General features: G+C 55.1%; 1 protein-coding gene across 2 annotated transcripts in view; it reads left to right on the plus strand.

Moving 5' to 3' along the window:
- The window catches only part of SORCS2 (sortilin related VPS10 domain containing receptor 2), a 424,588-nt gene that overhangs the window by 343,601 nt on the left and 67,280 nt on the right, over positions 1–13,707 (plus strand). For both annotated transcript variants that reach the window (XM_044267844.1, XM_044267845.1), the window contains exon 4: positions 7,527–7,691. In XM_044267844.1, the coding sequence (XP_044123779.1) occupies positions 7,527–7,691 (165 nt within the window). The remainder of the gene's footprint in view (positions 1–7,526; positions 7,692–13,707) is intronic.

A 13,707-nucleotide genomic window follows, 5' to 3' on the forward strand; every position in this document is an offset into this window, starting at 1 on the left:
CCCCCTGGAGTGTCTTTCTGCATGTGGCTGTGACCCATCTCCACTGGGAGCCTGGGGTGCACCTCCTGCAGAAACTTCCAGAAAGTCTCCCATCTATTCCAGTCCAGCCTAGGGGAGGGCCCCCTGCCTCCACCATTAAAAGCCATCCACTGTCTTCTGTGAGCTCCCCCACCCCCCAGGCAGGCATCCTGAGGGGCTTGTTTTCCTGCTGAGGTCTGATGTGCAGCTCAATGACTCAGTTAATGATTTGTGAGAACAAGACCAAGACTGTGGGACAAAGGGAAGAAGGGAAGGATGAAGAGGAACAGAAGTCCCCTCCCCCTCCCTTTGCGTGGCCAGAAGTCCATCCCCAAAGCTCTGGATGGACCCGCAGACCTCTGGATGCCAGTCCTCATAGCCCTTGAAGGTGGCAGGGTCTCTCTGGACATCACAACTGTGTTCCTGCAGGAACCCTAGTGTTTGCTATTACTTACTGAGCAGACCGGCCATGCTGTGTGCTAGCGGTGCGGGCAGGTGATGTCGGGAGGGATGAGGCCACTGACCCTGGCTGGCAGAGTGACCTTCCACAGGCCCTTGGCCTCTCTGGCCATGCTCCAGCCCATGCGCCGAAGAGAGAGGGGTCATTCCACCGGGCAGCGTCTGTACCCTCTGCCCACGTCTGTCCTGGGGTCTCATAGTGCAGGGGGCTGTACACTTCCCCTTGCTCTCATCACCACATATGACCTGCCTCTGCAACGTGATCCTGACTCACAACAGGGCTTGGTGACCTCCTGCAGGGACAGTAATTCGAGTTGTCCCATATGGCGAGCTCACTCATGTTCGGGATGCTTGCTGTGTTTCAGGCACCAGGCTGGTCTGCTACACACTTTGTGCGTTGATTCCTCTGGTCGCCTCGGCAACGGGGATTCCTCTCTATTTACAAATGAGGAAACAGCAGCCCAGAGAGGTACACTAGCTTTCCCAAGGCTGCACAGCTCACAGCACAGGGGGGTAACGGTGACCTGAAGCTCCACTCTGCGTGTCCCCCATGTTTGTGCTGTGGCCTAGCTGGATTCCTGGGGCTCTCATCCATATTTTCCCCACCCCATGGAGCATCGTCAGAGTAGCTACGAGGGTGGCCGTGAGCTACAGAATCCCAGAGGAAGGACGTGGCGTGGGAGGCATGTGGCTTATTTCATGGTCACTCAGTGGGAAACAGAGCAGAGTCAGCCACTGTGCTCAGTGTCACACAGCTGGTGGGCTCAGAGCTGAGAACCATCAGGAACTACAGCCCAGAGCAGATGTCCCTCGGCTGGGAGCTCAGGGCTCACCAGGGACTTTGAGAAAGTGCTGATTTCCACCCGGGTGGGGCAGACACACTGTGCTTCCAGCAGCCTCCATGCCGCTGGGGCTAGGGGTCCCAGAGTTTATTAGCAGAATCCCTGTGGGATGATGGAGGCAGGCTCCAGACCCAGACCTAGTGCTTGCTGTAAAGCTTGCTTGCTGCCACGTTGGAATTCCTTATTCTTCTTGAGCAAGGAGCCCTGCATTTGGGGCCCCGCGGATTACAAAGGCAGTCCTGGGACTCACATTTGGTGGGGCTGGCCACTGGTCTTCTGAACCTGTCCCATATTTCTCTCCAACGTATGCCCTCTGATTTCCAAACACCCAGCATTGTGGGCCCCCGGAAGCCGGTGCAGGTACCATATGCTGGCCCAGAATAGTAAACAGTAAAAATACACCGTTGAAAATAGTCTGGTTCCCAATTTGGGAGAACAGTCTGCCAGCCTCCGCTCTGCACTATGCTAATTGATTTGTTTTCTTTGCTCTAGTAATCCTTTCCTTGTCAGCACTTTCTCATCCCCCAATCTTTCCTGGCTTACTTGTCCCACTCCGAGGCCCAAAATAGCCCCCGATCCAGATTGCTGGGCCCCCGGCCAGAACAACTTCCTCGGGTTCTTGTTTCTCCACTGCAGTTCCACCATGGGCGGGGCCTCGGCCGTCAAGGAGGGCTGTGATGGAGCGGCGACCCTGTCCCAGGAGCCCTGATTCTGTGTGGGAGTGGCACCAACACCTGTTTATGGGTACCTGGTGCCTGCTCAGGACCAGGCCCTGTAGACCTGGCTGGAGGCATGGCCCTGACAAAGACACAGGGATTTCCTAGAGGGGGAGGCAGACTCCCAAAGAGAACACTAAGAATGTTGGGCTGGAGCAGATGAATGCCTGAGATGCTGGAGAGAGGGGCGGAGGAGGTATTGGAATAAATTTACTGGAGGACTCGATCACGGAGGGCTGCCTGGAGGCAGTGACCTTTGAAATGAGCCTCAGTGGATAAGGAGGTGTTAGACAAGCAGATACAAAAGGGAAGGTCATCCCAGAATAAAAACAGGATAAATTCATGCCAGAGGCGTCTGCAAAATTAAGTGGGAAATATTCAGCTTTGTGGAAGCGGCCCAGAATTGGGGTCTCTGATCATTTTCACAAGCTGTTTTAAGTTTATCACACGTGGGTTTTGTATCATTTTGAAATTGTCAGATCTGAATCATCTGTGATGAGGTTGGGGGAGTCTTGGTCCCACCGCACATTCTAGCTCAAGGGAACGGTGCATGGAAAGGCAGTCAAGATGTGAACCGTCTCGGGGAACTAGAGAAACACAGCAGGGCTCTATGGGGCTGACACCTGGAGCCTGAGGCGGGGGGTGGGGGGAAGAGGCAGGTCAGGGACCCCCACCCTCCCGTCATGCTGTCCTCTCTGACTGAAACACCCTCCCCTGGGTCTGCCAGTCAAATTTCCATCCACTTTTCGAAGCTCACCTGGGGTGGGAGGTCACCTCTTCTAGGCAGCCTTCCTTTGGGCCCCGTACCTGGATTCTCCTTTCCCCCTTGGCCCTGCTGCCACAAGGTCTTGGTCACGCCTGAATCTTTGCTCGACTCTGTGGTCTTAGCACCAACGGAAGAATGAAGGAATGGATGAGTGAATGAATGAGTCTTCTCTGATGTGTGAAGCTCTGGGTAATGGGGAGAAGTGAATGAGGTTTGTTATGACGTCCCATCTCCAGGCTTCTGCCATAGCTCTAGGAATGTTCTCCCAGAGGAAAAGAGTGGACAAACAATTCCTCTTGGAATCAAGGGTTGAGATGGACTCCTTTATTCATTCACCCGTGCATGCATTCAGTCGGTATCCATCAGGCAGGGATTAACCCACAGCACTCTGGGCTCTGTGCCAGCAGAACAGGAGTCAGGCCACCATCCCTGCGCTCAAGAGGCACAATCTCCTGGGGGAGGTGGATAAGTCAATCGTTGCATCATAAGAACATTGAGAAATCGTCATCACGAGAAAGCGTTTTGATGAGTGATGTTTGGGCTTCCCTGGCCAGAGGGCCCCAAGGAGCCAGGCATGTGGGCAGCCGCCCTGGGGTGGGGCACAGAGCCTGGGCCACATGTTTGGGTGGATGCTGAGTGAACCCAGCCATCTCCAGTATAATGGGTGAGAAATCTGGGTGACTTGTTTCATTCTTCCCGATTATCCGGGGAGATCGGGTGCAGCACAGAGCGACATTTAGATATAGAAGCAGGGTGTTGTGGCAAAGGAGACTGTCCAAGCCCCGCACCCCCCTGCAACTAGCCAGAGGGGGAGCCTTGGGGTAATGAGATAATAGAACAGCCTTGAATTACAACTCAAAGTCTGACATAAATATTCATGAGTTCATAGTGACGTAAATAAATGAGTCAGTAAGTGCAGGGGCAAGGAGACCAGTCTCCCATGCAGAAGAATTCACAAGAATGCTCACAGCTCCTCTGCCTCAAGGAGGGGAGCCGCCCTCCCCACTGCAGGTGGGCTGTGGGAGGGGGGCTGTCCTCCAAGAGGGCATCATGGACACTGGGAGGAAAGGAGAGCCCGTTCCCCTGGGGAGCCCTGACCCATACCACAAGGCTGGTGAGGCCAGCACCATGGCTGTGGGCTCCCCTCTGGGCCCACTGCAACAAGAAGGGTCCTCACCTCTGTGCCTTTCCTTCCCCAAACCCCTGACGTCAGTTTTTTACCACGAGAAAAGCCTAGATAAGCCGAAATCAGAGTCAGTCTGCAAAAGACCCAACCAGAGCTTCTCAACACTGTCAAGGTCAAGAAAAACAAGGTGCGTTTGAGAAACTCACGGCCCAGAGGAGCTAAGGAGGTGTGACGCCTGAATGTCATGTGGGTTCCTAGATGGGATCCCAGACCAGGAAAAGCCACTCGTGGATCGTAGCGCGTGGTTCAGACCGTACATATGTGGGTATGCTGGCTCCTTAACCGTACAGACGTCTGACACCGAGGTGAGCTGTCCTGGCACAGAACACTGCATCGGGCGCTGTGGGACTCTCTGTCCTATCCTTGCCACCTTTCTGTAAAGTTAAAACTATTCTAAGCTACAGCGTTCATTGAAAATAAGAAAACAAATTCCTTCTAACTCCACCACTTAAAAACAAGCACTATTAAGGTCCTCGTGTTGCTTTCATTGGTTTTTTCAAAATTGAGGTGTAATTGACATGTAACATTACCTTAGTTCTGAGTGTAGGACATCATGATTCGGTCTTCACGGGGAAGCGATCGTCCCTGTACGCCTGGTTACCCTCCGCCGCCGCACAACGTCACAGCGATGCTTTCCCGTGAGGAGACCGTTCAGGATCCCCTCTCTCAGCCACGTCCAGACCCCCACTCCTGTGTGTCACCACGCTGGGCCACGGCAGCCTGAGACCTGCTCACTCGGCAACCGGCAGTGCGGGCCTTCTGACTCTGTCACCCCTCGCCCAACCCACCCCCTGCGGCACCCACTCATTCTCTGGAGCTGTGAGCTCAGGCTTTGCTTTGTTTACAGGCGTCTACCTGCAAGCCTGGTCTCCGGGCATTTATCTCCCACTGGGCATGACGCCCTCAAGGTCCATCCCTGGGGCGCGAAGGGGTGGCGTTTCCTCTTATATGATGGCTGAACAGTGAGCCCTCCACTCCCATTTCTGTGCACCTCTGCTGATAAGATCATGTGTACTCTCATATGGTAACCATTGGCAAAATTATCATAGGCTTCCTGACGTTTCGTCTTTGGGAGATCCATAGTCTCTCGTAAATTTGCACTCACTTCTTTCTGTGAGTGCGTGAGCGCCCTTGTCATTCCACATTTCCCGGGATGATTATACGTGGCCGTTCTTGGCCCCTCCACTTCTCCTGCGTGGAAACCACCCCCGAGGGACACCTCCCACAAGGCTCCTCCACCTTCCGAGAGCACGGCCGCCTAGAAGCAGGCTCTGGGAGTGCCCTGCCTGCCCTTCTCCTTCGGCCCCCTCGGCTGGCGGGCGAGGGCGGGATCTGTGCTAGGGGAGACCAGCTGTGGCTGGCACAACTCCTCAGGGTTCCCCTAGAAAGAGCGCATCAGATACCGTTTGTAAAGACAGGAGCTCGTGCAATTCTTCATTTCTGCCCCGTGTGCTTCATCGTCTTCTAGAGGAAATGTTGGGGTGTAGGGAGCCCATCGCAGTGGGGCGTCCACATGATGGGGGCTTAGTGTCCCATAGCCCCTGCCCCTGGGAAGGAAGAGCTCATCTCGGTGCCGAGCTGGTCCCAACCAACTGCCCCACCGGCACCCCACCCTGCATGGGCTCCCTCTCAACTCCAGACCCTGGCTCTGTCCTACACGGTGTTGACCTGAGGCAGTTTGCTTCCCCTCTCTGTGCCTCAGTTTCCCCATCCACCAAGCAGAGATCGTAACTGCCCCACTGAGCTCTAGTGAGGATGTGGTGGTCTCGAACACTCACAGTAGACTTTAACTGCAGGCTCGCCCAATGCCAGGCACCATATTATTTTCCCATTTTATAGACAAAGAAACTGAGGCAGGGAATGGCCAGCCAGCTTGCTTCAGGTCACACAGACATGGAATTTGAACTGGGCTATCTGAGGTTGAGTGTGCCCTGACCCCTATGCTATCAGCACATGGTATCTGTTCGTTCATACATTTATTGATTCATTCATTCATTGATTCATTCATTCAATAAGTGTGTGGAGACCCCAGGCCCTGCAGGGGTGGAGGTGGGGAGGAGGATAGCAGAAAACCCCACAGATCTGGCTCTGGCCCCAAGGGGCCACAGTCCTGGGAGGAGAGGCTACCTCCATGACAGATGGTGAGCTTTCGCTGGGCAAATACCAGGTCCCCTGTGGCCTTGAATCAGGGGTCTCCACTGGACCCCGGGGGTGAGGGGAAAACAGAGGGATCAGGTGTTGGGGGGAGAGGGCTGTATGTGGGTGGACCCCACTGGCTGTGGCCAGCTCACAAGCAGGAGGCAGGGAGGGGGGCCAGTCCAGGGGGAGCCTGCAGACCCTGTCACAGAGGTCACAGTCTTCTTGGGGCCGTGAGGAGCCCAGAACTTTCCATGAGGTGTGTGGGTAGGAAGACCACCCCCAGCTTCATCATGGGAACTGGGACTCCCAGAAGAGGGTGGAGGTAGAGACTGGGCCCACCCATGCTGCCGGGGGCTGACCATGTGGTCTGGGGTGGGGTGGGATCCACTGACAGTGGTAGGAGCCCACATCGCCTTCCCAACCCTCCAGACTGGCTGACCCTCTCTGGCCTCAGGGGAAGGAGGGAAGCCTCTCCCTCTCCCCCTTTTCTCTCTTTCTGAGGGTCCCTTTGGTCCCCTGTGTAGTTAGGAGGGCCAACCTGTTCTGACCCATAGTCGGCCTTTCCTGAACTTTCTGGAAGACCCAGGGCACCTCGCAGCCCAGGAGAGCATGTACCTGCATGCTTGGGAAGTGGACAAACCCAGAGAGGGCCACAGGCTGGCTTCCCCAACTTCCTTGACCCTCTGGGCGGAGCCAAGAAAGGCCTTAAGGGACCCCCACCCATGGGAGAATTCTGCAGGTGGCGGGGCTGTCCCTCATCCTCTCCATGGGCGCCTTGCCTGCCAGTTCCCAGGATGACCTCATCCTGAGATGCTTAACTTGATCCCACCTGTGCAGACCCCGTTTCTAAGTGAGGTCACCTTCACAGGAACCAGGGTGAGGACGCAGGGGCGGGGTTTCTCTCCGGGGTCCCCATTCCACCCACCACAGTGCCCTCTAAGGCCTCATGGAGCCAGACACGCTGTTACCTATCCAGTCCTGTCCCCCTCGGCCACCTCACGTCCGAGTTCCTACCCGGCGCCTGCTGTCCCGGGTCACCCCCCTACCTGGTCCAGTACTCTGCTTCTGCACGCAGCCCCCAGCCCAGCCTCCCCAGCCCCCTGCTTTGTCTCCACAGGCTGCCGGTCAGGCCCACAATGGGCGACGCGCTGATGTATCTCACACTGCCCCCATAGAATGGACTATTCACAGCAGAAAACCCCAGCTCGTAGTCGGCCTCGCCCTGTGGACAGTGCCTGGCTGGAGGACAGAGTTGAGGAGGGAATTAATGAGTGACTAATTAGCAGGAGTGGGTGGGGCAGGGTGGGAGGAGGGGGCATGGTTCCGGCCCCGCCCTCCCGGCTGAGTGCAGGGGCTGGGTGCAGAGGGGGAGCTCACGTCCACCCTGCTTTCTGTTCCAGATTGTCCTGCTGAGCTCCTCGCTCAGTGACCGGGACCAGAGTCTGTTCCTCAGCACGGATGAGGGGGCCACCTTCCAGAAGCAGCTCATCCCCTTCTCGGTGGAGACTCTGATTTTCCACCCCAAGGAAGAGGACAAGGTCCTGGCCTACACCAAGGAGGGCAAGGTAAACAGGGGTGGAGCTGGTGTCTGGGCCCCAGGGCACCCACAGCTGCTCCTTTGGTGAGGTCGCGGGGCAATGCAGGCTGCTCCTCACCGGGTCCTCAGAACCCTTCCACCCAAGGCCGGGGGATCTGGATGCTGCCATTGTTGGCCTCGGGGTGTAGGAACCAAGCAGGCTGAGGTGAGAGGTGTACTTGGCACAGGTAAACACGTGAGACAGGATTGAAGAACAGTAGGTAATTATTAGGGCTGTCCCCCTAGGCCTCCCCTCCGGGTGCAACGCCATAAGACCTTCTTCCACTTCTAGAATATTCCAAACACCCTCCCACGCTGGGCCTTGCCAGGCCCTTCTGCTGGTTTGGGATGCTTTTCTACCTTCAGTAGGTGTGACTTGTCCTTCAGATCCCAAGTCCATGTCCTTTTCTCTGGGGGCTGTGTCACCAGGGCCCCATAGGAGCCCAAGGGACCCTCCACCCGCTGATGGAAAGAACATGGTGGAGGGTTCTTTCCAGGCCCAGGGAGAGGAGAGCCTGGGGCTGGCCCCAGAAGGGAGTGAGGCCTAAGCAGGAAGTGAGGCAGGGCGCAGAGAGCACAGGAGGACGATTAACTGCCCTCACTGCGACGGAGACCAGGATCCGTTCCTATCACCACGTGCTCCATGGCTGGCCAGTCCAGACGTGGGGTCTCCCACAGCTTGGGAGACCAGAAGTCCAAAATGAGTTTTGCTGGATTGAAATTGAGGTGTCTGCAAGGGACACGCTCCCCCTGGAGGCTCCGGGGTGAGGGTGGGGGACTGGGCCTTTTCCGGCTTCTGGTGTCCATGTGGCTTGTAGAGGAGCCACTGCAGCCGGCGTGGGGACTGCTCCCTGCACACCCACTCCTGGAAGGCACAGACTTGCGGGCACAGACTCTGCCCAGTTTCTGCAGCATTTCCTCACAAGCTCCTGGCTGAGGCTATTTGTTGGCTGGATGGACATGGAGCTGAACATGGGTGGAAGGGTGAGTGGGTGACAGACGGGGGCTGCGGGATGACGGACGGGGGAGGTGGACGGATCGATGGAAGGGTGCCCATCGGTTGGATCAATCGGTGAGTGAATGATGGATTTCTCCCATGAGGGTTCCCCCAGGTCAAGGGCCTCCCAACGCCGATTTTGGCTGGTCTAAGCCACGGCTCGCTGCAGGACCTGGCCTCCTTGCCATAGTCTGGACCTCACCGACTGGCGTCCCCGGGTTCCTCCAGCCCCACCGGCCGCCTCTTTGCTCCCGACGCCTTCTTCTGGGACAGCGTGTGCTTCTGGGTATTAATAGCACTACTTAGCCTTCCATGTAATTAGACTAAAGCACAATCACAGAGACTTATTTTCCTGCAGAAATTGACTGCGTTGCAATTGCTCTTTAATTTATGGTGCCCTGAAAAATTAATGGAGCTGAAATCTCGGTGATTTTCCTCGGTTCTTTGCTGTGACTGTAAAGGAAAGAAAAAGGGGAGGAAAAGGGCTTCGTTGTGGTTACAAAAGCAATGAAGAATTTGAGGAAATTAGTAATAGCGACAATAGGGCCTTGGGTTTTTTTTGTTTTTTTGGGGGGTCTTTTTTTTTTTGTCTTTTTTTTTTTTTTTTTTTAGGGTTGTATGGTTTTCAAAGCTCTCTGACTTCCAAGAGGTGGATGGGCACATGGTACCACACTGGCTCTGCATTCCCACAGACTTGGTGCGTTAGGCAGGTGTCTGCTAAGCAGAGGAACACACAGCTCCAAACCTCAGTGACACCCAGCTGCAAGCCTTATTGCTGGTTCCGGGTCTGTGAGTTGGCTAGGTTTCTGCCCGGTGCTGCACTGTAGCTGGGGGTGCTGTGAGGCTTCCTTATTCGGAGCCTGGGCAGCCTGCCGAGGGGAGAGAGCCTGATGCAGTGGTTTTTCTTTCAAGGCTCAGCAAACTGCACTGGGGTCCTGAGATCAAAGGAATGTGAGAGCCGGGCAGCCCCTTCCCACCCCAACTCTCTGGGGACCACCGGCGCCAAACTGACTCACCTGGTTCCCTGTGCTCGTCCCTGGGACCTGCTTATAGGCACAGCCCTCTAACTGTTAAGTGTTATTCTCTTTCCCATCAAGAACCCCTTCTGTTTCCCAGCACTGTGAGAAGTTAACCTGAGCCTGGGACTGCCTTCCAGAACCTTAGTAGGGAAGAAAAGACACCTAGGATGACCAATCTGGGAAGCCTTCCTGGAGGAGGGGGTTTGAAGAAAGGCATAGCAAATGTATCGGGAAAGATGTTCACTTTTTTTTTTTAATGATTTTATTTATTTATTTGACACAGAGACAGAAATCACAAGTAGGCAGAGAGAGAGGGGAAGCAGACACCCTGTGGAGCGGAGATTGTGATGTGGGGCTCGATCCCAGGACCCTGAGATCATGACCTGAGCTGGAGGTAGAGGCTTAATCACTGAGCCATCCAGGTGCCCCAGATGTTCACTTTTTAATACAACTTCAGAACCACAGAGATGACTGCACAAGCAGTTCAGGAAAACCGAGCACCGACCATCCTCCAGCCCCAGTGAAACAGAGTCTATGTTTATACGCATGAAGCAAAGTGGAGTAGCTGTCCAGGCAGGGGCGGTGGGGGGCCGGCAAGGTTTCCCCTAAGAAGGGGCAGGCAGAGGCGTGGGTTCACAGCAGCTGGCGTGAGCGTCCGTTGGCAGACCTATCAGCTTGCATGTCTTCAAATGACCTTCCTCTGACCTTCATTTCTCCCTTGCCCTGACTTCCGAGCGTGTTGTCTCTGTGTTGGAGGGCCTCTGATGCTTTCCTGGACGAGCAACCTGGAGTCAGTCAGCCTTTGCATGGGACACCACTGGGTTGGAGTCCGCTGCAGTGGCTAGGATGTCCCCCGTGTGTTTATTCTTATTTATTTGCTGGTGTTTGTCTTGTATTAAGTGGGGAATAGTCCATTTCTGCTCCAATTGATGGTGCATTATAAAATCACCTCCTACGAGAGCAAATTGGAAAGGTGGCACCGTGTCTCGGGGTGGGCGTCCTCAGGGCACGTGGCAGGGCATCATGCCGTCCATGAACGCCAAGGCTTTATTACCAGAAATTGATGGCTGCACGCCCATTTTTAATTGCTCACTATTCGAGGACGGGAGCGGTTCTCTCCCGATTTGTAGAGGGATAAATTAAGACCTGAGGTGGAAGGAGCCCCAGGCTGGTCACTCAGATGGCCCAGAGAAAGGATGAGAGGGGATCTCGCATCTTTCCCTGGGGGAACCCGTCAGCCACAGGGGTATCACGGTCAGGTCCACCAGCAAACACTGTGTGACCTTGAGCAGCTTACTTACCTCTCTAAGCTCCCATTCTTTCATGGGTAAAGGGATGGAGGCCCGTCTTATATGTGTGCACAAGTGGATTACGTGAATGGAGACTGACAAGCTCTTAGCTCAGCACCTGGCCTCCATGAAAGGCCGTACCACCTGCTGGGCTCTCCCACTGAGGCCTTTCCCGAAATTCAGGACCTCTAGCCACTCAAGCCATTAGCTATTTACTAAGCACCTACTGCATGTCTCGGCACGACTCCACGTGCTTAGCAAGAATGGATGAGTTCCTTGTGCTCCTGGATCTTACGTTCCAGGGCATGAAAACTTTCCAAAAAGCCCTTTTTAAATAGGAAAGTGATAATTTCATATCGTGTGCCCTGGAGCAGGCATCAGCAGACGGTGGCCTGGCAACCACTTTGCAAATTAAGGTCTCGCTGGCACACAGGCAAGCCCATCCGTTTCCGTATTGTCTCTGGCTGCTTGCCTACTCCAGGGGCAGAGAGGAGTCGTGACAACAGAGACTGTACAGCCTGGAAAGCCAAAGTTATTTACCGTCTGGCCCTTTCCAGAAAAGTGTGCCAGCCCTGGTGCTAGAATTGAATTTGTCCATTCCTCCAGCACACCCAGTGGCGATCAGTCTGGGGCTAGGCTGGGGGAGAGGTGAGCCACAGAAGCTTAAGCCAGAGGAGCAGGAAGCAAAACCTCCACGAAGGGGGAGAAACCAAGCACAGAGCTTGGGGTTGGAGGGTGGGGTTCTCTCAGCCAATGTGAGGCTAGGGGTCCAGAGAAGCTCCCAGAGACACAGGCAGCAGAAGTGGGCCTATGGCAGGGAGGGAGGGAGGACACCAGAGGTGGAGTGGGTAGGAGGTTGGCTTCTGGGATGTGCTGTATTGTGTCCCCTCCCAAAATATCTATACCGCTCCCCCAGCACCTCAGATGTAACCATATTTGGAGTATGAGGCTTTTAAAGGGGTATTTAAGTTAAAATGGGTCATCTGGGTGGGACCTGATCTCGATGACAGGTGTCCTTAGAAGAAGGAGACATCAGGACACAGATGTGCAAGAGGGTTGGCCACATAAGGACATGGGCGGATCATGGCCATCTACACACCAAACAGGGAGGCCTCAGCGGGAACCAACTCTGCCCACATCTTGGTCTCAGACTCCCAGCACCAGAACGGAGAGAGAATCAGGCTCTGCTGCTTAGGCACTATTCTTGGTGCTTTGTTTGGGTGACCCTGGCATCCACGATGCTCACAGACGCTCAGCCTCCTTGTGGAGCAAGATCTCATGGTCTTGGGCATTTTCTTTGTGCTGCTGACAGCAGGGGACAGTGGCCTAACAGAGGAAATCCCCGCATATGTTAAGAACAGGGACAAACCCTCACTGTTGCCGCGGACTCACAAATTCGGGAGTCACGGCCACGCAACATGACTCTCCAGGGGCTGCGGTTGAGTGTCTGGCAGTGTCTTGAGGTGGGGCATCTTCTATGGTAACCTGTGGTTAGGATGCCATGGTTAGGATGATGTGGTTAGGACATTGTGGTTAGGACGCCGTGGTTAGTATGCCATGGTTAGGATGCCATGATTAGGACACCTTGGTTAGGATGTTGTGGTTAAGATACTGTGATTAGAACAATGTGGTTAGAACACCATGGTTGGGTGCTGTGGTTAGGACACCATGGTAAGGACACTATGGTTAAGATACTGTGATTTGAACAATGTGGTTAGGACACCATGGTTAGGATGCTGTGGTTAGGATACCGTGATCAGAATGATGCGGTTAAGATGGCTTGGTTAGGATGATGTGGTTAGGAGGATGATAGCTCCTAGATAGGAGGATCTTCTTTCTAGAGCTGTGGGGAAGAAGGAGTCCTCAAGGGGGTCTGCCAGGGGTGGTGGAAGAATCCAGAATGTGGGACTTGAACCTGTGGCCCAAAAGGTAGGGCATCTACTAGAAGCCAGGTGACAAGGAGGAGGTCCAGGTGGAGGTGGCGGGGGAGTGACTGAAGGGTGCAGGAGGGTCCTGGAGACAAGGAGCGGAAGCACCAGGGCCCTCAGTGCCAGGTGGGTGACAGCACAAGGGGGCATGCCCTGGGGACCCCTCCTCCAGGCCAGAGTGGAGTGTATAGCAAAGGGAAGGCATTGCAGCCCAGTTCTCTCTGGGTCCTGGGCCCTGAGCCCTGACACAGGCTTCTTGACCTGAGGGACTGGGTTCTGAGCCTGGCTCTGCAATACCAGTACCTCTGAACTTTGACCTTGACCAAGGCCTGACCAACAGGTGACTTTTGATGGAGTCCTTGAACACTGAATGAAGACAAGGAAGGGCATTCCAGCCAGACTGAACAGCAGGTGCAGATCCTCCAAGGACCTCATGAGACGTATTAGCACCACCATCACTCAAAAGCCCAGAGCGGGGCATGATGGGGGCATGGGAGGTGGGGGCTGTATGGGCCGGGCAGCCCAGGGGCCCTGGGTGCCCACAGGAGGAGTGTGGGCCTTATCCCAAGGAAGGTCTGTGGCATCCCCTGGCAGGCCTGATGCAGGAGAATGACATGGTCAGGTGTGTGTCCCAGAAAGAGCCCGGTGGCTCTCTCATGGAGCAAGGGCTGGATGGGAGGGCAGAGGGCTGCGGGTAGGAGACCCAGAGGAAGGGTGCAGGAAGCCACAGAGATGCAGGTGGCTCAGTAGGCTCAGGGTAGAGCAGCTGTGG

The sequence above is a fragment of the Neovison vison genome, chromosome 11 (genome assembly GCF_020171115.1).
Source record: "Neovison vison isolate M4711 chromosome 11, ASM_NN_V1, whole genome shotgun sequence".
In the NCBI taxonomy this organism is placed as follows: domain Eukaryota; kingdom Metazoa; phylum Chordata; class Mammalia; order Carnivora; family Mustelidae; genus Neogale; species Neogale vison.